This window comes from Pseudophryne corroboree, chromosome 5 (assembly GCF_028390025.1).
Source record: "Pseudophryne corroboree isolate aPseCor3 chromosome 5, aPseCor3.hap2, whole genome shotgun sequence".
Classification (NCBI taxonomy): Eukaryota; Metazoa; Chordata; class Amphibia; order Anura; family Myobatrachidae; genus Pseudophryne; species Pseudophryne corroboree.
The window spans coordinates 338,236,646-338,264,383 of NC_086448.1; the positions used below are offsets into that span (position 1 = coordinate 338,236,646).

At 43.2% G+C, this 27,738-nt stretch overlaps 1 protein-coding gene across 6 annotated transcripts in view; it reads left to right on the forward strand.

Annotated features, from left to right (window-relative positions):
- Positions 1 to 27,738, forward strand: part of PDE1C (phosphodiesterase 1C) — a 1,445,089-nt gene that overhangs the window by 922,063 nt on the left and 495,288 nt on the right. For all 6 annotated transcript variants that reach the window (XM_063922562.1, XM_063922563.1, XM_063922564.1 and 3 more), the window contains 3 exons: positions 12,968 to 13,081; positions 14,580 to 14,762; positions 22,655 to 22,721. In XM_063922562.1, the coding sequence (XP_063778632.1) occupies positions 12,968 to 13,081; positions 14,580 to 14,762; positions 22,655 to 22,721 (364 nt within the window). The remainder of the gene's footprint in view (positions 1 to 12,967; positions 13,082 to 14,579; positions 14,763 to 22,654; positions 22,722 to 27,738) is intronic.

The following is a 27,738-nucleotide window of genomic DNA, read 5'->3' on the forward strand; positions in this document are numbered from 1 at the left end:
GGAGCAGCAAAAGGCCATTCAAGCCTATACATCTGGCCACGATATAGGCAAAGGAGGTGAAATGCACCTGTCTCAAGCGCAGTGGAGAATGATTTCAACGTTGTGCAAGGTTCTGCAACCTTTTGAACTTGCCACACGTGAAGTCAGTTCAGACACTGCCAGCCTGAGTCAGGTCATTCCCCTCATCAGGCTTTTGCAGAAGAAGCTGGAGGCATTGAAGGAGGAGCTAAAACAGAGCGATTCCGCTAGGCATGTGGGACTTGTGGATGGAGCCCTTCATTCGCTTAACCAGGATTCACGGGTGGTCAATCTGTTGAAATCAGAGCACTACATTTTGGCCACCGTGCTCGATCCTAGATTTAAAACCTACGTTGGATCTCTCTTTCCGGCAGACACAAGTCTGCAGAGGTTCAAAGAACTGCTGGTGAGAAAATTGTCAAGTCAAGCGGAACGCGACCCGTCAACATCTCCTCCTTCACATTCTCCCGCAACTGGGGGTGCGAGGAAAAGGCTACGAATTCCGAGCCCACCCGCTGGCGGTGATGCAGGGCAGTCTGGAGCGACTGCTGATGCTGACATCTGGTCCGAACTGAAGGACCTGCCAACGATTACTGACATGTCGTCTACTGTCACTGCATATGATTCTCTCACCATTGAAAGAATGGTGGAGGATTATATGAGTGACCGCATCCAAGTAGGCACGTCAGACAGTCCGTACGTATACTGGCAGGAAAAAGAGGCAATTTGGAGGCCCTTGCACAAACTGGCTTTATTCTACCTAAGTTGCCCTCCCTCCAGTGTGTACTCCGAAAGAGTGTTTAGTGCCGCCGCTCACCTTGTCAGCAATCGGCGTACGAGGTTACTTCCAGAAAATGTGGAGAAGATGATGTTCATTAAAATGAATTATAATCAATTCCTCCATGGAGACATTCACCAGCAGCAATTGCCTCCAGAAAGTACACGGGGACCTGAGATGGTGGATTCCAGTGGGGACGAATTAATAATCTGTGAGGAGGGGGATGTACACAGTGAAAGGGGTGATGAATCGGACGATGATGATGAGGTGGACATCTTGCCTCTGTAGAGCCAGTTTGTGCAAGGAGAGATCGATTGCTTCTTTTTTGATGGGGGCCCAAACCAACCAGTCATTTCAGTCACAGTCGTGTGGCAGACCCTGTCGCTGCATGTCCTGTTTTTACAACATAAGGGTGGGTGGGAGGTCCCAAGGACAATTCCATCTTGCACCTCTTTTTTCTTTCATTTTTCTTTGCGTCATGTGCTGTTTGGGGAGTATTTTTTGGAAGGGCCATCCTGCGTGACACTGCAGTGCCACTCCTAGATGGGCCAGGTGTTTGTGTCGGCCACTAGGGTCGCTTAGCTTAGTCGTCACACAGCTACCTCATTGCGCCTCTTTTTTTCTTTGCGTCATGTGCTGTTTGGGGAGTATTTTTTGGAAGGGCCATCCTGCGTGACACTGCAGTGCCACTCCTAGATGGGCCAGGTGTTTGTGTCGGCCACTTGGGTCGCTTAGCTTAGTCACACAACGACTTTGGTGCAGCTCTTTTTTTCTTTGCATCATGTGCTGTTTGGGGACTATTTTTTTAAGTGCCATCCTGTCTGACACTGCAGTGCCACTCCTAGATGGGCCAGGTGTTTGTGTCGGCCACTTGTGTCGCTTAGCTTAGTCACACAGCGACCTTGGTGCGCCTCTTTTTTTCTTTGCATCTTGTGCTGTTTGGGGACTATTTTTTTGAAGTGCCATCCTGCCTGACACTGCAGTGCCACTCCTAGATGGGCCAGGTGTTTGTGTCGGCCACTTGTGTCGCTTAGCTTAGCCATCCAGCGACCTCGGTGCAAATTTTAGGACTAAAAATAATATTGTGAGGTGTGAGGTGTTCAGAATAGAATGAATATGAGTGGAAATTATGGTTATTGAGGTTAATAATACTATGGGATCAAAATGACCCCCAAATTCTATGATTTAAGCTGTTTTTTAGGGTTTTTTGTAAAAAACACCCGAATCCAAAACACACCCGAATCCGACAAAAAAAAATTCGGTGAGGTTTTGCCAAAACGCGTTCGAACCCAAAACACGGCCACGGAACCGAACCCAAAACCAAAACACAAAACCCGAAAAATTTCAGGTGCACATCACTACTATTTTGTCAGATAGTAGAAGACTGAAAATTTTTACATTTATGAAGCTCAACACTGATTAATACTCATTTGTTGCCAATTATATAAGAGCGATTTTGGGGTAACTTTGTAGTGCCAAATCCAAATATGACATCAGTTTTGCTAGATTGCCATCTTATTTTTGAGATAAACAGATGAGAAACAAAAAAAAAAAACACAACAGACAAAGCAAACCACTCAACTGCCAACAGTCAACTGACAGCGGTCAATCACTTATATACAGAGGGGGAATATTCTAGAATGATCGTGGAATGAACACCAACAATATTCGTGTGTTTCTTTCACCTTCTAGAATCTTCCCTTAGATTACAATTTGCATGCATTATGGCTAAATTCCCTATTAATTGAAGAGATCCAATATCTGAAGTACCAGAGCCAATTTGAAAAAATGACTTTAATTTTTTACTTTCTTAACCCCACAATCCCCTAAATTCATTCAAATACCTTTGCCAACTAAACAAAATATTTGTATTTGTTGAGCTGTGTAATTTTTTGGGGAGGTACAACCATGTTCTGCATAAGCCATTATAAGTGATGGCATTGTTGGCAGGGGTGCGATCTATGGGATAGTTAAGTACTTACTGTATTGTTGTCATTATTTGGGGTGCTGTCAGGAAGCTACTTGATCCACAAACTACTCTTATCTCTTGACTGTGGGGCTGTGTATTAAGCTCTTTATTAATTAGTGCAGTATCGATTTCTTAAAATATCACTACATAAATCCAGTGGCTGCATCGGGGTCAGTGACAGTGCGGCTAAGAGTCAGGCGTGTGCATCTGGAAAAGAGGCATGGATTCACAGGAAGGGGACGTGGTTTTGCAGAAGTCCCCCACTCGCATCACTACATGGGGTGTGTCTACGCGGGAGCCGCCTTTATTACCTCACTCTGGGAGCGTGCACAGCATCCGCAGAGATGCTGGGTTGCCTCTGGAGACTCTGGCTGCACTGCTGGCTTCTTCGCAGTGACAGGAGCTGGACGCTGCAGGATAATGTCACACTACAGCACCTGGCTCCTGTCACTGCGGAGGAGCCGGCATTTTTGGTGTTGCCCCCTGGAAGGATGACACCCGGGTGTAGCACAAACCCCCTGTAACCCCCTTTTGACGCCACTGCATAAAATCTAGTATTATAATCTAAGACAGGCATGTGCAAACTGCGGCCCTCCAGCTGTTGTGAAACTTCATATCCCAGCATGCCCTGACACAGTTTTGCTGTCAGAGAATGCTAAAGCTGTGTCAGGGCATGCTGGGATGTGTAGTTTCTCAACAGCTGGAGGGCCGCAGTTTGGACATGCCTGATCTAAGAGATGCACATTCCGAGTTCAACCAGTCCCAATAAGATTTTGGAGAGAGTGCTCTGTGCTCTCTCTCCGTCTAACCCTCTGCGCACTAGGAATCTGGAGCAGCAGCCTGAGGTGTGACCTCTGACCTGCCAACTACGCATAAATGGGTTCCCCACACGTCTTACTCTACCCTCTGTCCTGAATAACAGATGTGCCGAGTGCTCTTCCATAATGGAAGTTGTGGCTACTATATACAAACCCCATTTACCACTGTTTCACCACTGCTGTGTATGTTAACTATACCGCTGCCACCCACTACATATATATCTCCTTACAGTGAGTGCACTAGAGGCGCACTACAATCACTAGCATAACCCTTATATGCTCCTGGCTGCAACTGGATATTCTTGCATCTTGTCCCTGCTGTATACTATTGAGCCTGTGTTACCCTGCAACCTGTTTCTACCGGTTAAAAAAAGACATTCCCTGATTACATTTATCTTCCGTGTGGACTGACCTCCATCACACATCGCTGCCACCTTCTGCCATTGTAAGAACTGCCAATACCCAACCTTTCTTCTGCCACCCACACATCAGGGTGTGCGGGTAAATGTATTCAATCCGCATCTCACCTTGCATTTACAGTATGTTTAATATTTCACTAAGGGGCATAACTTTGTCCTATGACCTCCTATCTTTGAATCTACGTTTATTAGACAGGCACTTAAATTACAAATGTAATAATTCTAAATGGAACCTGTCCAATTGATAGGATAAGAGAGATCAGCATTTTAGTGGGGTTCCTGATATTGCAAATATATGGTAGGTCCATCTCCAGTCCATTTTTGGTCTTTGGTCCTCCAATATTGAGGAAAATGTTCTTATATGAGTTTCCCTTCCTTTGTAGTCTGTCTTATCATTAAGTATATTTTCAATTGGGTGGGTAGTCCTGTCTAATAAATCCAGAAATGTGGACGTAATTTGAATGTAACTATTTCTTGGGATCGCCTTTTTAAATGAAATTGTATGTTATACAGTTTCAAAATCACCTTTAATGTACATGTCAGTATCGTTACAACTGCATAAATCAGTACATCATATTAACTATAGTAGCTCCTAAATTGAATAGTGTAAGTAACAACTACCAGAGTACTCGAGGGAGCCGTGGGTGTTGAATACATTTATACTACTATGTACTGTACAGCTCTGTTGGAGAGGTTGGTGCTACAGAATGAATTGTAAATGTGTAGCAGGCATTTTGCCAGATTTTGTAAGAAAAAACAAATCTGATTGAGTGGTCTTGGATGAGATGAAGTGTTGTTATGGTAGTGAATGAGGGGCAGATTTATTAAGCCTGGTGAAGTGATAAATTACACGGTGATAAAGGACCAGCCAATCAGCTCCTAACTACCATGTTACAGGCTGGGTTTGAAAAATGACAGTTAGGAGCTGACTGGCTGGTGCGTTATCACCTTCCACTTTATCACTTCACCAGGCTTAATAAATCTGCCCCAGAGTAACTGTGAAGTTACACTACATGAAGTGATTGAAGCAATGTAATACAGCATACTAACATGATCATGTACTGTGAGCAATATTTATGTGGTGTATTCAGAAAAGCACATATATGATTTGCATAGGAAAGATAATTATTTACTTTACAGTATCTTTTATATCTCTTTGTATAACCTGTTGTGAGAAACAAGTTTTCCAATTAGCGCATGCCAGAAAGAGGCCTATATAGAGTTCCAGTACCTTAATTGTTTCAACACTTCTATAATAGATATTATTTACAATGATCAATGGCTTGGAAATATGTAAAGCAACATCAATCATAACGATTATTACATAGGAAAGTATTATTCTTGAAGATACAGCATATGGAGCCTAATTCAGATGCGGTCGCAAAACGGCTATTGTAAGCAAATTGGCGTTCTTACTGCGTATAAGTCTGAGCCGCAGTGTGAACACACAGCGAATGAATTGCAATGCAAATCGAGCAATTAGTCGCAAAATGGGTGACATTTTGGGATGGTAACGGGGAGTGGTCGGGTAAACATAGCCATGTCTTGGCTGTTCAGATGCAGTGTTCTGGGTGTGTATAAATTAGCAGTTGTGATTTACGTTGCTACTGGAGGGCCCTCAGCAGCGCAGCCTGCGTATTTACAGAGTCACTCAGACTCTGCGACATGACTCAGGTTAGCTTCTGCCCATATTAGCATATAATCACAACTGTGTATGGCAAAAGATAGCAACAGAACTTGCAATAACAACCACATCTGAATCGGGCCCATGGAGCTGTTGTGATAACAGAGATGCACAGACAGTATGAGTGTACATAGACATCTATTATTTATCTGATGCTGAGATAACAGAAAGCATAGCAGGGGCATTAAAAATATGTTATAACATTGGTCCAGAGATTTATTTACTAAGCATCTGGTTCTAATTCCCAGTGCTTCCAATTGTGTTTATGCCTGGAATTTAAAAGGGCAATGATTTTAAAAGCGAAGCTCGGCTAGCAAAAGCATTGCCTTTTCTCTATCGTCCTAGTGGATGCTGGGGTTCCTGAAAGGACCATGGGGAATAGCGGCTCCGCAGGAGACAGGGCACAAAAAGTAAAGCTTTTCCAGATCAGGTGGTGTGCACTGGCTCCTCCCCCTATGACCCTCCTCCAGACTCCAGTTAGATTTTTGTGCCCGGCCGAGAAGGGTGCAATCTAGGTGGCTCTCCTAAAGAGCTGCTTAGAAAAAGTTTAGCTAGGTTTTTTATTTTACAGTGATTCCTGCTGGCAACAGGATCACTGCAGCGAGGGACTGAGGGGAGAAGGAGTCAACTCACCTGCGTGCAGGATGGATTGGCTTCTTGGCTACTGGACATCAAGCTCCAGAGGGACGATCACAGGTACAGCCTGGATGGTCACCGGAGCCGCGCCGCCGGCCCCCTTGCAGATGCTGAAGTCAGAAGAGGTCCAGAATCGGCGGCTGAAGACTCCTGCAGTCTTCTAAAGGTAGCGCACAGCACTGCAGCTGTGCGCCATTTTCCTCTCAGCACACTTCACACGCGGTCACTGAGGGTGCAGGGCGCTGGGGGGGGCGCCCTGGGAGGCAAATGTAACCTATATAAAGGCTAAAAATACCTCACATATAGCCCCCAGAGGCTATATGGAGATATTTAACCCCTGCCTGATTTTTCTAAATAGCGGGAGACGAGCCCGCCAGAAAAGGGGCGGGGCCTATCTCCTCAGCACACGGCGCCATTTCCTCTCACAGCTCCGCTGGTCAGGACGGCTCCCAAGTCTCTCCCCTGCACTGCACTACAGAAACAGGGTAAAACAGAGAGGGGGGGGCAAATTTATGGCGATATTTTGATATAACAAAGCAGCTATAAGGGAGCACTTATTATAAGGCTATCCCTGATATATATATATAGCGCTTTTGGTGTGTGCTGGCAAACTCTCCCTCTGTCTCCCCAAAGGGCTAGTGGGTCCTGTCTTCGTTAGGAGCATTCCCTGTGTGTCTGCTGTGTGTCGGTACGTGTGTGTCGACATGTATGAGGACGATATTGGTGTGGAGGCGGAGCAATTGCCAAATATGAGGATGTCACCCCCTAGGGAGTCGACACCAGAATGGATGCCTTTATTTATGGAACTACGGGATAGTGTCAACACGCTAAAGCAGTCGTTTGACGACATGAGGCGGCCGGACAATCAATTAGTGCCTGTCCAGGCGACTCAAACACCGTCAGGGGCTGTGAAACGCCCTTTGCCTCAGTCGGTCGACACAGACCCAGACACAGGCACTGACTCCAGTGGTGACGGTGACGAATCAACCGTATTTTCCAGTAGGGCCACACGTTATATGATTTTGGCAATGAAGGAGGCGTTACATTTAGCTGATACTACAGGTACCACTAAACAGGGTATTATGTGGGGTGTGAAAAAACTACCTATAGTTTTTCCTGAATCAGAAGAATTAAATGACGTGTGTAATGAAGCGTGGGTTGCCCCTGATAAAAAGCTGATAATTTCAAAGAAATTATTGGCATTATACCCTTTCCCGCCAGAGGTTAGGGAGCGCTGGGAAACACCTCCTAGGGTGGACAAGGCGCTAACACGCTTATCTAAACAAGTGGCGTTACCCTCTCCTGAGACGGCCGCACTTAAAGATCCATCAGATAGGAGGATGGAAAATATCCAAAAAAGTATATACACACATGCAGGTGTTATACTACGACCAGCTGTAGCGACTGCCTGGATGTGCAGTGCTGGGGTAGTTTGGTCAGAGTCCCTGATTGAAAATATTGATACCCTGGACAGGGACAATATTTTACTGTCGTTAGAACAAATAAAGGATGCATTTCTTTATATCTGCACACTGGCATCACGGGTAAGTGCTATGTCCATTTCGGCCAGAAGAGCTTTATGGACGCGACAGTGGACAGGCGATGCGGATTCAAAACGGCATATGGAAGTTTTGCCGTATAAAGGGGAGGAGTTATTTGGAGTCGGTCTATCAGATTTGGTGGCCACGGCTACAGCCGGGAAATCCACCTTTCTACCTCAAGTCACTCCCCAACAGAAAAAGGCACCGACTTTTCAACCGCAGCCCTTTCGTTCCTTTAAAAATAAGAGAGCAAAGGGCTATTCATATCTGCCACGAGGCAGAGGTCGAGGGAAGAGACAGCAACACGCAGCTCCTTCCCAGGAACAGAAGCCCTCCCCGGCTTCTACAAAAGCCTCAGCATGACGCTGGGGCTTCTCAAGCAGACTCGGGGACGGTGGGCGGTCGTCTCAAAAATTACAGCGCGCAGTGGGCTCACTCGCAGGTAGATCCCTGGATCCTGCAGATAATATCTCAAGGGTACAGGTTGGAATTAGAGACAGATCCACCTCGCCGTTTCCTGAAGTCTGCTTTACCAACGTCCCCCTCCGAAAGGGAGACGGTTTTGGAAGCCATTCACAAGCTGTACTCTCAGCAGGTGATAGTCCAGGTACCTCTTCTACAACAAGGGAAGGGGTATTATTCCACTCTTTTTGTGGTACCGAAGCCGGATGGCTCGGTAAGGCCTATTCTAAATCTGAAGTCCTTGAACCTGTACATAAAGAAGTTCAAGTTCAAGATGGAGTCACTCAGAGCAGTGATAGCGAACCTGGAAGAGGGGGACTTTATGGTATCCTTGGACATCAAGGATGCGTATCTCCACGTTCCAATTTACCCCTCACACCAGGGGTACCTCAGGTTCGTTGTACAAAACTGTCACTATCAGTTTCAGACGCTGCCGTTCGGATTGTCCACGGCACCTCGGGTCTTTACAAAGGTAATGGCCGAGATGATGATTCTTCTTCGAAGAAAAGGCATATTAATTATCCCATACTTGGACGATCTCCTAATAAGGGCAAGGTCCAGAGAACAGCTAGAGATGGGATTAGCACTGTCTCAAGAAGTGCTAAAACAGCACGGGTGGATTCTGAATATTCCAAAATCCCAGTTAATGCCGACAACTCGTCTGCTGTTCCTAGGGATGATTCTGGACACGGTTCAGAAAAAGGTTTTTCTCCCGGAAGAAAAAGCCAAGGAGTTATCCGAGCTTGTCAGGAACCTCCTAAAACCAGGAAAGGTGTCTGTACATCAATGCACAAGAGTCCTGGGAAAAATGGTGGCTTCTTACGAAGCAATTCCATTCGGCAGATTCCACGCAAGAATTTTCCAAAGGGATCTGTTGGACAAATGGTCAGGGTCGCATCTTCAGATGCACCTACGGATAACCCTGTCTCCAAGGACAAGGGTGTCTCTTCTGTGGTGGTTGCAGAGTCCTCATCTATTGGAGGGCCGCAGATTCGGCATACAGGATTGGATCCTGGTGACCACGGACGCCAGCCTGAGAGGCTGGGGAGCAGTCACACAAGGAAGAAACTTCCAGGGAGTATGGACGAGCCTGGAAACGTCTCTTCACATAAACATTCTGGAACTAAGAGCAATATACAATGCTCTAAGCCAGGCAGAACCTCTGCTTCAGGGAAAACCGGTGTTGATCCAGTCGGACAACATCACGGCAGTCGCCCATGTGAACAGACAGGGCGGCACAAGAAGCAGGAGTGCAATGGCAGAAGCTGCAAGGATTCTTCGCTGGGCAGAGAATCATGTGATAGCACTGTCAGCAGTGTTCATCCCGGGAGTGGACAACTGGGAAGCAGACTTCCTCAGCAGACACGATCTTCACCCGGGAGAGTGGGGACTTCATCCAGAAGTCTTCCACATGCTGGTAACCCGTTGGGAAAGACCAATGGTGGACATGATGGCGTCTCGCCTCAACAAAAAACTGGACAGGTATTGCGCCAGGTCAAGAGATCCGCAGGCAATAGCTGTGGACGCGCTGGTAACGCCTTGGGTGTACCAGTCGGTGTATGTGTTTCCTCCTCTGCCTCTCATACCAAAAGTATTGAGAATTATACGGCAAAGAGGCGTAAGAACGATACTAGTGGTTCCGGATTGGCCAAGAAGGACTTGGTACCCGGAACTTCAAGAGATGATCACGGAAGCTCCGTGGCCTCTACCTCTAAGGAGGGACTTGCTTCAGCAGGGTCCCTGTCTGTTTCAAGACTTACCGCGGCTGCGTTTGACGGCATGGCGGTTGAACGCCGGATCCTAAAGGAAAAAGGCATGCCGGAAGAAGTCATTCCTACTTTGATTAAAGCAAGGAAGGAAGTAACCGTGCAACATTATCACCGAATTTGGCGAAAATATGTTGCGTGGTGCGAAGATCGGAGTGCTCCGACGGAGGAATTTCAACTGGGTCGATTCCTACATTTCCTGCAATCAGGATTGTCTATGGGTCTCAAATTGGGATCTATTAAGGTTCAAATTTCGGCCCTGTCGATTTTCTTTCAAAAAGAATTGGCTTCAGTCCCTGAAGTCCAGACCTTTGTTAAGGGAGTGCTGCATATACAGCCTCCTGTGGTGCCTCCAGTGGCACCGTGGGATCTCAATGTGGTTTTGGACTTTCTAAAATCTCATTGGTTTGAACCACTAAAAAAGGTGGATTTGAAATATCTCACTTGGAAAGTGACCATGCTTCTAGCCCTGGCTTCTGCCAGGAGAGTATCAGAATTGGCAGCTTTATCTTACAAAAGCCCATATCTGATTTTCCATTCGGACAGGGCAGAACTGCGGACTCGTCCGCATTTTCTCCCTAAGGTGGTGTCAGCATTTCATCTGAACCAGCCTATTGTAGTGCCTGCGGCTACAAGTGACTTGGAGGACTCCAAGTTACTGGACGTTGTCAGAGCATTAAAAATATATATTGCAAGGACAGCTGGAGTCAGAAAATCTGACTCGTTGTTTATATTGTATGCACCCAACAAGATGGGTGCTCCTGCGTCTAAGCAGACGATTGCTCGTTGGATCTGTAGCACAATCCAACTTGCACATTCTGTGGCGGGCCTGCCACAGCCTAAATCTGTAAAGGCCCACTCCACAAGGAAGGTGGGCTCATCTTGGGCGGCTGCCCGAGGGGTCTCGGCATTACAACTTTGCCGAGCAGCTACGTGGTCAGGGGAGAACACGTTTGTAAAATTTTACAAATTTGATACTCTGGCTAAGGAGGACCTGGAGTTCTCTCATTCGGTGCTGCAGAGTCATCCGCACTCTCCCGCCCGTTTGGGAGCTTTGGTATAATCCCCATGGTCCTTTCAGGAACCCCAGCATCCACTAGGACGATAGAGAAAATAAGATTTTACTTACCGATAAATCTATTTCTCGGAGTCCGTAGTGGATGCTGGGCGCCCATCCCAAGTGCGGATTATCTGCATAAATTGTACATAGTTATTGTTAACTAATTCGGGTTATTGTTGAAGGAAGCCATCTTTCAGAGGCTCCGCTGTTATCATACTGTTAACTGGGTTTAGATCACAGGTTGTACGGTGTGATTGGTGTGGCTGGTATGAGTCTTACCCGGGATTCAAAATCCTCCCTTATTGTGTACGCTCGTCCGGGCACAGTACCTAACTGGAGTCTGGAGGAGGGTCATAGGGGGAGGAGCCAGTGCACACCACCTGATCTGGAAAAGCTTTACTTTTTGTGCCCTGTCTCCTGCGGAGCCGCTATTCCCCATGGTCCTTTCAGGAACCCCAGCATCCACTACGGACTCCGAGAAATAGATTTATCGGTAAGTAAAATCTTATTTTTAAATTTTGGGCATAAATACAAATGGATTGACGTTTTTTAGAACCAGATGATTAGTAAATAACCCCCCTGGTGTCTTTTTTATTATAAATATGTTATTTAGATCTGGATTACCACCTAATAATTAAATAAGTAGGGCTCAATGCAAGCTCTGTTTCTTGTAGTGTTGTAGTTTGTCTCCGAAGCTAGGGAAAAACAGTTGTATCTTGTGACTGCAGATTCTGATTGGTCCCTGAGCTCACAGGGCCGGTTCTATGGTTTGTGGCGCCCCGGGCAAAATATGGGGGCGTGGCTTTAATTGGGGGCGTGGTCAAAGCGCTGAAAGAAAAAATACAAATAAATAAAAAGTGTACTTACCATCACCGTTCCTGACCTAGACCCCCTCCGCCGGCGGCGCCGCTCTTCTGCTCTCCTCTCTTCGATCTATGGGAGAGACGTTATTACGTCTCTCCCATAGAACAGCATAGACACTAGAGGTCAATTATGACCCCTAGTGTCTGTGCCACTATGCTGTGCGGTGCGCGATGACGTCATCGCGCATCGCACAGCAAAGGTCCTCAAGACGAAGGGAAACTAGACCGTAGCGTCTAGTTTCCCTTCATGGAGAGGACCTTTGCTGTGCGGTGCGCGATGACGTCATCGCGCACCGCACAACTAAGGTCCTCTCAATGAAGGGAAACTAGACGCTACGCGTCTAGTTCCCTTCAAAGCGGGGAGCACAGCAGGGCACTGCGGGGGGGCACAGTGGCGGTTCTTGCCCTGGTGCGGCGCCCTCCGGATGGCGCCGGCGCCCTCCGGAAGGCGGCGCCCCGGGCAAAAGTACCGCTTGCCCGTGGCAAGAACCGCCACTGTGAGCTCACTACCCTGCTACAACCACTTTTTGTGTCTGCATAACAGAAAAGGAGAAGCCCAAGGAATAAATGGCAGTATGGGGGGCCCATGGGGCTGCAGAAAGACATGTGAAAAATATTAATGATTACTTGGTAATGCAGCTTTAATGGGAAAAAAAAGAATAGCCTATAGTAAAATTAATGAAAGGCAACCGATTGTTTGCTGTTTACATTTTACAGCAAAAAAAGGATAAGCCATCATAAGGTTTGTTTTCTAGAAATGAGCCTTTAATTTTACTTAAAATATTTTAATTGTTCCAGTAATTAATTGTTATGCCTAAGAATGCAGTTAGTGCAGCTTGTAAATGATTATACAGAATGCTGTTGAATAAATGTATTTGTAACAAATTTTAAATATTTAAAATGTAATCTGCTTTTACATTGTTACTAATTGTTCCATTTTATGTGATCTGCAGGTTACGATGTCTAGTAAAACAGCTGGAAAGAGGAGAAGCTTCGGTTGTGGACCTGAAAAAGAACCTTGAATATGCAGCCACTGTTCTTGAGTCTGTTTATATCGATGAAACAAGGTGAGGAGGGCTCTTAGCTTCTCATGTGTTGCACAATGAATTGGAGGGTAATTGAGGGTACATTTATATTATGAAAATTAGTTTTACAGGAATCAATGTAATTGCTATATAAAAGTTAAAGTGAAAGACTGTTGAAAGTGGAAAAGAATACAATTGATCTTTTCCCCATGTGCGATATTATATAATGACCATGTGAAATATTATGTAATGACCAGATTAAAAAATATATTATTTCGTTTACTATTTTGCTTCAATCAATTAAGTTTTTCAATGTTGTGACAATTCCCTGTAATAACTAGGAAAGAACTGAGCACGCAGCTGCCATCCTTCTGGCTGTATAAAGCTTACTATGAGATCCAATTTGTTAAAATAGAGTTTTAAAACATATAAGACTCCTTTTAACTCTGTAAACATTTAGGATTAGAGATTTCCAGTATTTGTTTGATAGGACCTTAGGACCACTTTAAAAGACGGATACTTTTAAAAATGTAACAGATACCGAACGTACACCCTAAGTAGATGTATAATTATGTTTCTATATATTATGGTTTTAAATATAGAGTTATGGAATCTATTCTACAAAGATAAAATGTGAATGTAATAACTGAATTGTGTGTAGCGTTGTGCTTTGCCATGACTCTCCCTAGCTGACAAGTGACACCAACAACTTTCTCCTGGCAACAAAGGAAAGGAAAACAAATTACCCCCAGTCCCAGTATCACTGATGTCACTTAATATGAAAGATCCATTTTGATCAGCTATGATCTTTAATATTATAAAATCCTGCAACATCGATACTATGAGGCTGTGTGGGGTACATATGGTTTTCAGTGTGCTGCCTTGCTGAAGGGATAACATTCTTGTTGCAAACAAGGGTAGCCACAGAAAGGCAGATGTCAGGTGCAATCAATCAACAATATACAGCTAAATGAATGGAACAAACCTAGCTGTCTACAATGTTTCTATTAGAGGTGTGCACAGACCCCCCGTGTTTTGGTTCTGATATCATCCTCAGGTTTTGGTTTTGTGAAACCACCCTAAAGTGTTTTGCTTTTGGATCTGGATTTTAAAAAAATATATATTTTTTTTATAAAAACAGCAAAAATCATGTAATTTTTGCAATCCAAAACCTAAAATTCAGATTTAAAATCCAAATTCTGAACCACAAGAAGATCCAAACTGGGACTCTGTTCAGATTGGATCTCCATTCGAGATCCAGACCGGGTGTTGATTTGGTAGAGATCCACAAATTTCAGGTGGATTCAGATTACTGGAGAACTGATCCGCACATCTTTAGTTCTATGCATCCTATTGTAAGTGTTTTTATGCATCCTAATACACCAATAGATATTTTACATTATTCTGCTCAAATTTGCAATAAACCTGATCTTGAAACATAAGTGTATTATTAATTTTGTATAGTGTAACAAATCTGTGCCCTACGTAAGCATAGAGTGTGTGAATACACTTGTCTAACTAAACATTTTGTCTTCTCCAGACGTTTACTGGATACGGAAGATGAACTCAGTGACATTCAGTCAGACTCGGTACCTTCCGAAGTGCGGGACTGGCTTGCCTCCACCTTCACGCGACAAATGGGGATGATGTTAAGAAGAACAGAGGAGAAACCACGATTTAGAAGCATTGTCCATGCAGTGCAGGCCGGGATATTTGTTGAAAGGTAGGAAATGATTTAAAGTCATATGAAAGTACTGTTTGATATATATATTTTTTTTATAATTTTTTTTATTGCACAAATATCATAAAAAAGACATACAAACATTTTATATCTCACTGTAGTACATCCTAATTTCACAGTGCTGATCATAGTACAATACATTTATAATATACACTTTACGTGAGTTACTTTTACATTCTCATTTTACACATTTTTTTAATTTTTATTACCCCCCTACTTCCGGAAAACACTTTTTAATTTTTTCCTGAGTATCTGGTGAGAGAGATTCCATATAATTTTCCCAGACTTTGAAAAACTTTATTATACTTCTACCCTTTTTTTATAGTGGCCTTTACCCAGTCCATACGGTATATAGTATATAATTTCTCTAGAAACATTGACATATGTGGTTCTTTTGGTTGTATCCACATTTGTAATATAGCTTTTTTTTTTTGCTGCTGCTGCTGAAACAGCCATTACCATTTTTTGCCCTTCCCAAGTAAGATTTTTACCTTGAAAATATATCCCAAAGATGGCCTATTCTTCTTTTTCTTGAAACCCTTTAATACCGAACTGGTCCATAAAACCCTCTACTCTCTTCCAAAATGTGTTTATGACTGGGCAACTCCGCAGATTATGATATAAGTCCACCCTTTCTCCTCCACATTTTGGGCATTCATGTGTTGGTGACAGTCCCATATCCCATTTTCTATTTGGGGACATATATGCGTTGTGGAATACTTTAAAGAACATTTCCCCAAATGATGGCACTGGTACCAGCCGCATCGATGTTTCCAATGCTTTTATTAGCGAATTAATAGACAAGTGGGGACATTTCTCCAACCATCCTCCAAGACCCTTTTTATTTTATTTATTCTCTGCCCTCTGATCATTATTATTATTATCCTTTATTTATATGGCGCCAGAAGGGTTCCGCAGCGCCCAATTACAGAGTACATAAACAAATAAACAGGAAAACAGCAACTTACAGTTGATGACAGTATAGGACAAGTACAGGGTAAATAAACATAGTTACATCAGCAGATGACACTGGAATAAGTATCAGGTGGCAGAAGACTGCTGGATTTGGTGCAATTGAAGATTATTAAAGTAAGAAAGGATAAGCACACGAGGGAAGAGGGCCCTGCTCATGAGAGCTTACATTCTAAAGGGGAGGGGTAGACAGACAAGGGTGACACAGATGGGGTACATAGAGAGCGTAGAACAGAGGGTTAGGATGAGATTTGGCTGGGTTTAGTGAAGAAGTGGGTCTTGAGAGATCGTTTGAAGTTTTGTAGAGAGGTGGAGAGTCTGAGGGGGAGAGGTAGGTTATTCCAGAGAAGTGGTGCAGCACGTGAAAAATCTTGGAAGTAGGAGTGGGAGGAAGTAATCCATAGGCAGGAGAGTTGGCGTGCATTAGCAGAGCGAAGAGGACAGGTGGGAGTGTAAAGGGAGATAAGGTCAGAGATGTAGATGGGAGAGGAGTGGGTGAGGGCTCTGTAAGCGAGTGTGAGAAGCTTGAAATGGATTCTGAAAGGGAAGGGGAGCCAGTGAAGGTCTAGTAAGAGAGGAGAGATCATACAGGTATTATAGTAATGGGAAATATCCCTTCTGCTTTGATTTTCCCCTGACAGTATTTTGTCCAGTTCATTATCCCAGTCGTTTTCATAAAAATTCTGTATCACCTTATTAGTATAATATTGCGCCTGAATGACTTTTTGATATATTAAACCCTCCTATCAGGCACAAAACAGCATCACACGCACTGTAGACAACTGACCAGTGTAGCAATTACACATGTTATTGAATCTAAATCTAATCTAATTCTCAATGCAGCATGGTTTTCCAAGTGACTTGCTCTTATCTGCATTACTCCCACCTCAGCTTCAGCCCCAAGGTGTGCTCTGAAATTTTAAACAACTATCTGGTATAGACTGAGAAAGCATTATAGTTGAGATATGTAGTGGACTTTCTCTATTCAGTAGCTTCAGTAAGCTCTGCAGACCCCAAGCTGCTTGCTGTGTACAATGTATGAGTCTGTTTTGTCAGGACCATGTCTGCAACCCTAAAATATGTATTTCAGTAATGAAAATGTTGTCTACCCCTATATACCGACCCCCCAAAATATGCATGTTGCTATACTGTCCCCATTTCTAGGTATATAATTTGGCAACACTATATAAGGAGTAGAGATTGGAGTGTGAATTGAGGTTCAAGCTTTCCCTGCACTGGGCTTCTCCCCATCCTATGGGCATAAATGATAATATACAGATGTGTTCTCATACATCTATCCTTTTTCGTGCCAGACGGCATGGGATGCCTGGCACAATTCCCGTGCTATGCACTTTTTCCTCAGTTTTGATGCGTTTTCCACTTTTTTGTATCTTATGCCTGGTATACACTATACAATTATCTGGCTGATCTGCCGGATATCAGCAAATCGCTGAGATAATTGTACAGTGTATTGCCACTACCACTAATTATCGGTCTGTCGGACACGCTGAAATTGTATAGGCTGTATAATTCATAGGGAAGGAAGGCAGATATCATGACCATAGATTGTGAAATTACGCACACTGTATCTGCTGGGTTTCAGCTTGTCAGACAAAGTGTATGTCGGACTGACAGACTTTTTATCTGACAGTGTATGCCCAGTATTAATTACCATGTACAGTAGTGCACTAGGTACTTAAGATTAGTGTTATGCTAAGCTGCAAAGTCTGTGGTGCGCTAAACAGGGCTCTGGCACAATTTGAGGATAGGTGTATATGCACACATCAGTGTGAGGTAACTAAATCATGGGAGCCACAGTTTTAAAAATAATTGTGGATGCTCACATTACATCATTCATACTCGTATGACTCAAAAAATGCTATGCATAGACATGCCTGAGGGTAGCAAAAATAATAGGGGTGCTCAGACACTCACAAAGTTGGCTCTTGCGAACTGAATTATGGAGCAGTTACTTACACAAAACTAAGAAGTAAAACATTAGCTGTGTATTTCTTTTCTCTATAATGTACAATTTGTTTCACAGTTCAGAGATTAATCAAATGCTGATCATGACTTTTCACTGTAGTTGCTCTGGAAGGCTATAACTGAAGGATTGTGCCTATTATGCGACAGTAGTAAAAATTATAAGTATACTGGAGCAGCCAGGTTTTTTCTATACTTTGTGGAGTTTAGGGTGTAAAGTTTTAAAACGTTTCATGGAAAAGTTGCTTCTTTTTTTATACTTTACTTTACTTCCATAATTTAGATTTTGACTGTAGTTAAACCTCCAATCTCAGCATTCTTTCCCTGACTACTCTAGCTATAACCCTTTGCTGAGTAGGCTGGTAAATTTACATCCATTAACAAGTAATAATCCTAGAGTAATCTTGAAAGGAATGATTGTGCCACAATTTTTACTGCAATACATAAACATAACATTTCATAATAATAACACCACTATATATTATAGAACCACAGTGAGCCCATTCTCAGTATCACTGCAGATATTAATCTCTGTACTTCTCCAGACTGCCTGTAACTTTTGCTTCTCCTGGCTGACTGTAACCTGTACTTCTCCCAGGCTGACTGTAACTCATACTTCTGCCAGGCTGATTGTATCCTGTACTTCTCCCAGGCTGACTGTAACCTGTACTTTTCCCAGGCTGACTTTAATTCGTACTTCTCCAGGCTGACTGAAACTTGTACTTCTCCAGGCTGACTGTAACTCGTACTTCTGCCTGGCCGACTATAACCTGTACTTCTCCCAGGCTGACTGTAAGATGTGCTTTTCCCAGGCTGACTGTAACTTGTACTTCTCCCAGGCTCACTGTAACCTGTACTTCTCCTAGGCTGCCTGTAACTCGTACTTCTCCAAGGCTGACTGTAACCTGTACTTCAGTCCAGGCTGACTGTAACTGGTACTTCTCCCAGACTGACTTTAATTCGTACTTCTCCAGGTTGACTGTAACTCATACTTCTCCAGGCTGACTGTAACTCGTACTTCTGCCAGGCTGACTGTAACTCGTACTTCTGCCAGGCCGACTGTAAGTCATACAGTACTTCTCCCAGGCTGACTGTAAGATGTGCTTTTCCCCGGCTGACTGTAACTTGTACTTCTCCCAGGCTCACTGTAACCTGTACTTCTCCTAGGCTGACTAACTCGTACTTCTCCAAGGCTGACTGTAACCTTTACTTCAGTCCAGGCTGACTGTAACTCGTACGTCTCCAGGCTGACTGTAACTGGTACTTCTCCAAGGCTGACTGTAACCTTTACTTCAGTCCAGGCTGACTGTAACTCGTACTTCTCCAAGGCTGACTGTAACCTTTACTTCAGTCCAGGCTGACTGTAACTGGTACTTCTCCAGGCTGACTGTAACTGGTACTTCTCCAGGCTGACTGTAACTGGTACTTCTCCAGGCTAACTGTAACCTGTACTTCAGTCCAGGCTGACTGTAACTCGTACTTCTCAAGGCTGACTGTAACTCGTACTTCTCAAGGCTGACTGTAACTCGTACTTCTCCAGGTTGACTGTAACTGGTACTTCTCAAGGCTGACTATAACTCGTACTTCTCCAGGTTGACTGTAACTGGTACTTCTCAAGGCTGACTGTAACTTGTACTTCTCCCAGGCTGACTGTAACTCGTACTTCTCCAGGCTGACTGTAACTCGTACTTCTCCAGGCTGACTGTAACTCGTACTTCTCCAGGCTGACTTTAACTCGTACTTCTCCAGGCTCCAGGATCTTACCACCCAGGATCGCATTGAAATATGCATTCCTATTACAACAATGTATGATGCAGCACAGGCAATGACAGGGGCTCTGAAAGGAGTCCGTCCCTGTGATGTGCTGGGATGGCTGCCAGGGGGTCTGTGCATGCGTGGTCAGTTCATAGGCTACTTCCATCTTTAGATGACGGTATGTGCGGGGGCCAATAACGGGAATGCATTCCGGATGTTCGTAAATCAGGCAACATTACATCCTCCATAAGAATCAATGGGGGATGTGGCTGCGAGCGGCAACTTAGGGATAGCAGCAGGTACCTCTGATACCTGCTGCAGTCCCTACTTCTTACATTTAGGTGTTACCTATTACTTATGGCTGATTCCCGCAAACTGATGTTTTTGGGGATATAGCTGCAAATATACTATGATAAACGGGCCCCTATTTCCTTTGTTCTTAAACCGCTGATAACCAAATGTTCTGGACTGGCACTGTTGTTTATACCCAGACAAAGTGACATAATGGCCCTCATTCCGAGTTGTTCGCTCGCTAGCTGCTTTTAGCAGCATTGCACACGCTAAGCCGCCACCCTCTGGGAGTGTATCTTAGCTTAGCAGAATTGCGAACGAAAGATTAGCAGAATTGCGAATAGAAATTTCTTAGCAGTTTCTGAGTAGCTCCAGACTTACTCCTACACTGCGATCAGTTCAGTCAGTTTCGTTCCTGGTTTGATGTCACAAACACACCCAGCGTTCGCCCAGACACTCCCCCGTTTCTTCAGACACTCCCGCGTTTTTCCCAGAAACGCCAGCGTTTTTCCGCACACTCCCATAAAACGGCAAGTATCCGCCCAGAAACACCCACTTCCTGTCAATCACACTCCGATCACCAGAACGATGAAAAATCTTCGTTAGGCCGTGAGTAAAATACCAAACTTTTGTGCAAATTTACTTGGCGCAGGCGCACTGCGAACATTGCGCATGCGCAGTTTGTGACTAATCGCTCCGTAGCGGAAAAAAAAATAACGAGCGAACAACTCGGAATGACCCCCAATATGCTGTAAATCAGTGACACGATCAGCCTTGTCAAATCTGTTTAATCTCTACCAGCCCTCATTTTATAAATGAATAGAGGGAAAGTACAAGTCTGTTCATTGCATTTTAATGAGTACTATCAGTTTGTTAGATAGTACTTGTTAATCCCAGCTTGTGTTTCTGGCAACAACTGTTATGAGGACAAATACATCAAGAAGGATTTTGTACCAATATGTGATTGTTCTTCAGGAAGTAAAAAACTATTTCAGTTAAAAGAAATGATGAAATCTGCTGTGGTACAATTTGATTATGCTGCTTAAACCAGAAATGAAAAAATGTAAGTACTTCCATCTCAGTATTGACAGACACTGAGGGGCCAGTCCAATTGCGTGCTAGGTTCTCACACCCGCGAGTCAACGCGTCAATAGCCACACTTTACAGCAGCCCAACCTCGCACAAAAGTACCCTCTCCCCCACTGGGATGTGAGCAATTTTGAGCGAATATGTGCAGAAATCAGGCTGTGAGGGATGTGACAAGTTGCTGTTGCCGTGGCAACAGCAACTTGCACCCTTCGCACGTATTTGTTTAACCCCTAAGATTGTTAACTGCTAACTGACTGTAATGTGCGGAAGACTAGTCAGACCTGATTGCGCTGGAAGTTATTGTGGGTTTAAAACCTGAATAATAAACCTCCCCAGCTGGTTAGCCATATATCAATTTTTACATCTTATGTTGCATATATACAATAAGGCAAGGATATGACATGAGCTTCCAAGAATACATGAATAAGAAAGACAGTGGAAGACAAAGTTTTGGAAAAATCAGGACGTAACTAGTGTAATGGGAAGAGACAGGAAGGCGAGATGCTGCAAGTGGAAGTACTACAGTATGTGTGCCGTACAAATAGTTGCACTCGTAGTCGCACAATGTATTTGCTATGGATTGTGAGTGCGGCTATCCGCACATGCCCACCGGCAGGTACACAATTCGCTGCAAAGGAGTCGTGCACACAAATAATCTCTGGTCGGGTGTGATGAAGATGGTATCTGTTCAGGAAACCAGACTGACATAGAAGAGAGCCTAGTGTAAATTTGTTTATCGACAAGTAATTAAAGAAGTATAAGGTTAATCTTTAAAATGACATGGAAAATTATTGTGATTATTATATAGCGCTCTACAAAAACTTGATTCGCTGATAAAATGTACTTCTTCTTGGACACGGTTTTAAGTTATCCATATTTTGTAAGTGGAAACAGGGCCTTCTAATGTGATTTTGCCCTAGGCTCTGATTTTATAAACAACTTAAAACAACAGTATATACTGTATGGGATAATGCACTGTTAGTGATATGAAATGTAGAACTCATTGCAATGTGTCCATTTAGGGTCTGATTCAGAGATGTATGGAATTCCAGAGCCGTACACGCCACTGTATCCGGCAACGCTGTCCAGGAATGCCCCCTCTGCGCCTCCCTAGCGCTGTAGCTTGTCAATCAAGTTGTGGCTGGGAGACAGTCGAGTGGACTCACATGCGCAGTCCTCCCACCATAAGATATCTCTGAATCGGGCCCTTAAAGAAAAAAACTTTAGGTCTTTCTACATATCAAAGAAAACTGAGGTGACCTCTTAAATATATAATTAGTTATATCATCCGATCCATCTATCTCTCTCCTTCTAAGGCCCCAACGTTTCACAGGGCTGTCCTGCTGTATGTTGACATCAGACAGGCATCTTTTTCCCTATATTGTCCATCCATCTCAGCACTCAGACATTCACGTAGTCGCCAACTCCTACTGCGCATGATGGAAATGAGACACAACATTCATGATAATATTATATATCATTTATATTAGAGGCGTATTCTTCCTTGTTACATCACAGCTTTACTGATTACAAGCAATGACAGCACAACTCACTGTTTATAACGTTATTTACAGTAATTTTACATATATTAATAACCTTTACAGTACATATATTATTTTATATACAGTTCATATCATTCTCTGTGGTGTAATGCATAGCATTACTGCCATTTCAATCATTTGTTTAATAATTACTTTATATTCCAAAGATATCATACCCACCATTTAAATAGTTTTCTGATTCTAGCAAAAATATGTAATAATTGTAATTCTTTACTTTAATAGAATGTACAGAAGAACGTCAAACATGGTTGGACTCAGTTATCCTCCTGCTGTCATTGCTGTGTTAAAGGTAAATTTTGTATTTTTGGATTATATAAAACAGAAAGTTTCTTTCTTGTAGATTGCTGCATGCAGTGAGCTTGCTGCAGCTCACATAATAACTAAATACTATGCACAGTTGTAATTTCCTTTATATCATTTACAACTGTTCACCCAATAAAAGCTTGTGCTAAAGTGGATATACATATTTATTATGGAACACACTGTAATAATACTATTTTAGAACATTGTAATTTTCCCAAATTCCCCCATATTTTCTCATATTACTTAAATGCAGGTTGAGCCTCCCATATGCAAAAATCTGATATCCAATTTATTCTGAAATCCCAAAATGTTTGATTGCAACTGAGAAAGTGACACCTTTGCTTTCTGATGGTTTAATGGACACAGACTTTGTTTCATGCACAAAATTATTACAAATATTGTATAAAATTACCTGCAGGCTGTGTATAAGGTATATATAATACATAAACGCAATTTGTGTTTAGACTTGGGTCCCATCCCTATGGTATGCAAATATTCTAAAATATGGAAACATTTAGGGATGGCCGTCGAAAAAACGGTGATTTGGAATTATCAATGGTCTATGACCAATGGTGACTACTTTACCATCGATAAGGGAGAACCAGATGATTTCCCACCATCAATAACACAGAGTTACAGATTTTTTTTTCTCCAAGGTGTCGGGACAGGAACACTAGCTCCGCCCCTGACAACCATGAAGCCCCACCCCGGGCTCTTATTGGCACGCCGCTTATTGAACACTAAAGCAGGGGTGACCAAAGGTGGGTGAAACCATCGATGGTACCCTTACATAAGTTTTCACACCATTGAAGTACCATAAATGGATAACACATTGAAGGCCATACCTAGGGGAAAAAAACAAAATACTTCTGGTTCCAAACATTTCAGATATGGGAAACTCAACCTGTATATTTTTGCTAACTTTGGTAGTGATAGAGATTCTGGCAGATCACTGATGTCATTAGAGCAAATGCTAAAAGTAACTTTCCTCCTTCAAATATTTTTTTTTGTGTGTGCATATGTTCTCCTGTAGCATTTACTAAGCACATTAGTTTTTCTTTTTTTTACCTTGAAAAAAAATACTTTTTAAATAATTCAGAAATTAGGCAAACAATTACGTTGAATCATCTATACATACCACCACCACTACCACCATGATAACACTTGTACAGGACTACAGGGTCTACCACCACCATGCTCACACATGTACAGGACTACAGGTATTTCCACCACCATGATAACACTTGTACAGGACTACAGGGTCTACCACCACCATGCTCACACTTGTATAGGACTACAGGTACTACCACCACCATGCTCACACTTGTATAGGACTACAGGTACTACCACCACCATGATAACACTTGTACAGGACTACAGAGTCTACCACCACCATGCTCACGCTTGTATAGGACTACAGGTACCACCACCATGCTCACACTTGTACAGGACAACAAGTACTACCACCACCATGAACACACTTGTACAGGACTACAGGGTCTACCACCACCATGATCACACTTGTACAGGACTACAGGGTCTACCACCACCATGATCACACTTGTACAGGACTACAGGTACTGCCACCACCATTATCACACTTGTACAGGACTACAGGTCACACTTGTACAGTCCTGTACAAGTGTGACCACCATGATCACACTTGTACAGGACTACAGGTACTACCACTACCATGATAACATGTGTACAAGACTACAGGGTCTACCACCACCATGATCACATGTGTACAGGACTACAGGTATTTCCACCACCATGCTCACACTTGTACAGGACTACAAGTACTACCACCACCATGATCACACTTGTACAGGACTACAGGTACTACCACCACCATGATCACACCTGTACAGGACTACAAGTACTACCACCACCATGATCACACTTGTACAGGACTACAAGTACTACCACCGCCATGATCACACTTGTACAGGACTACAGGTACTACCACCACCATGATCACACCTGTACAGGACTACAGGTACTACCACCATCATGATCACACTTGTACAGGACTACAGGGTCTACCACCACCATGCTCACACTTGTACAGGACTACAGGCACTACCACCATGATCACACTTTTATAGGAACTATTTTTTGTGTTCATAATCCTTTTGAATATAGGAAATGTTATTTAGCAATATAGCTAAAAAGATAATATAAAGTACAAATACAATGAAGTAGTCAGTACTGTCACAAAGAACAAATGAGTCCAAGGTTCCTAGCCATATGGCTCCAATGTATAAAATGACTACCTCATGCAGCACATGACAGCCTCAGTAAAAGACCTCTCACTGAAATCACTCATAGGTGACAGGCAAGCAGTATGGATCACTTGCACATGTTGTCAATATTGAATCGAAAGATATGTCCCAAATGAATTCCACGCTGGTATCCTATGTCATATACTGAGCTCACCAAGCACTTACATGAAGGGAAGCCCATACAGAATCAAGGAAAGTTAAATCACAGGGTTAGGATTCAATTTAGGATTACCATGGGTATGCGCGCTCCCGATCAGAGGCAGAACTCTGGGAGGCAACGGAGTCATCTGCCGCCGGGCTCCTGCTCTGAAGGGGGGCACCTCTCCTCCCATTCTGTGATACCATTGAATTAAGTTAATTGATTGCTGCCGCTGTCTTTTCAGTGGCTGACTTCCTCACTGGTCCATGCACCTTACAAATCACACCCACTTTATTATACTGAATATACACATTTTACAAGTGTCATACCCAGGGTTAGAAACCACAACCTATTACACTGGAAGCAGACACCTTACTGATGAAGCGGTTTGCTCCTGTATAGGAAATATGAGAATTCTAACTATATGAAGCTACTTCTCTGACAATTACATGTAACTTCATATAGTTAGAATTCTCATGCTTCATCTACAGGAGCAAATAACTCCATCAGTAAAGTGTCTGCTGTTAGTGTAACAGGTCATGGGTTCTAATCCTGGGTATGACTGCTAAGAAATGTGTGATTTAAAATAAAAGACAATTAAATGTATAAATACAGTATATAATTTTTTTTCAGAACACTCCATACACACACACACACACACACACACACACACACACACACACACACACACACACACACACACACATATCTCACGCACACATACATACATACATACATGCATACATACATATATTTATTTATCTTAATATAGGAAATAGGGGGGCACCAATATTTATCTTGCCTCCGGGCGACTGTGATGAACTTACGCCACTGCTCCCGATACCCGTAGTATCCAATTTAAAAAAAATGCACATGAGGTTTTCAGCTCTGAATACTGAAAACCCAGTGAGCGGTGCATAAAGAAAAAAAGATGGTCTCCCTGGCTCCCGGAGATTCCTCGTCCATCTTTGCACTTGGGAAGGGATTGCTGGGAGACGAGGGGGCTGCTGGGAGATGTAGTTCTACTAGCTGCTGCTGTGATTACAGTTTAGTCACACACTGTGGACAAACTAAATTAGTTTTTTTCAATGGTATTTACAAAAGAGGACCAAATTCAGAGACTAGCACACAATCTCAATAATGATAATATCCCACTGATAAGTACTTATTTAAGTGAGGAGGTAGTCTGTGACCGATTAAAACATTTAAAGATTAATAAGTCACCGGGTCCCGAAGGAATTCACCCAAGGTTACTAATGGAGCTTCACTCAGAACTTGCAAAACCGATATTTTTGATCTTTAAAGATTCAGTTATATCAGGTATGGTTCCCAAGGACTGGCGTATAGTGGAAGTAGTGCCTATATTCAAAAAGGGAAGTAAAGCTGATCCGTGTAATTATAGACCAGTTAGTCTTACATCAATAGTGGGGAAAGTATCGGAAGGTATTCTAAGGGATAGTATTCAGAAGTTCCTTGAAGCCAATAAGGTCATTAAAAGGAATCAACATGGATTTGTGAAGGACAGGTCATGTCAAACCAACTTACTTGGCTTTTACGAAACAGTAAGTGCGAACCCTGATCAGGGTAAGGAGGTAGATGTAATCTTTTAAGACTTTTCCAAAGCTTTCGACACAGTACCACACATGCGGCTTATCTATAAGCTAAAAGAAATAGGGCTAAGGAGCACAATATGCACTTGGGTTATAAATCGGTTAGATAATAGGGAGCAGCGCGTTGTGGTTAATGGATCATTTTCAAATTGGGCTGAAGTGCTAAGTGGTGTGCCACAAGGGTCTGTACTAGGACCAATATTGTTCAACATTTTCATTAACGACCTAACAGAAGGTCTAGAGAGCATGGTGTAAATTTTTGCAGACGATACCAAATTGTGTAAGGTTATAAATTACGGATGAGGATGCTGAGTCTCTTCAGAACGACTTAGGTAAACTAGAAGCATGGGCAGCCAAATGGAGAATGCGCTTCAATACAGACAAGTGCAAGGTAATGCACTGTGGTAGCAAGAACAAAAATAACACCTACATATTAAATGGGGTAAAATTAGGGGATTCGGTACTGGAAAAAGACTTAGGTGTTCTCATAGATAGCAAACTAAGCAGCAGTACCCAAAGTAGGATTGCAGCAAAGAAGGCTAATAAAATATTAGCATGCATAAAACGGGGAATTAATGCAAGGGATGAGAGTGTTATACTCCCCTTATACAAATCACTAGTGAGGCGACATCTTGAATACGGGTTACAATTTTGGGCACCATACTACAAAAAGGATATACTGGAGCTAGAAAAGGTCCAGAGGCGGGCTACCAAACTAATTAAGGGCATGGAGACACTGGATTACGAAGAAAATGCTTGCAAGGCTAGACATGTTTACACTGGAAAAGAGGAGACTAAGAGGGGACATGATCAACATCTACAAATATATAAGGGGACAATACACAGAGCTTGCGCGGGACCTGTTTTTGATAAGATCAGCACAGAGGACTCGTGGACATTCGCTTAGGTTAGAGGAGAGGAGATTCCGCACAATGCGGCGTAAAGGCTTTTTCACGGTAAGGACAATAC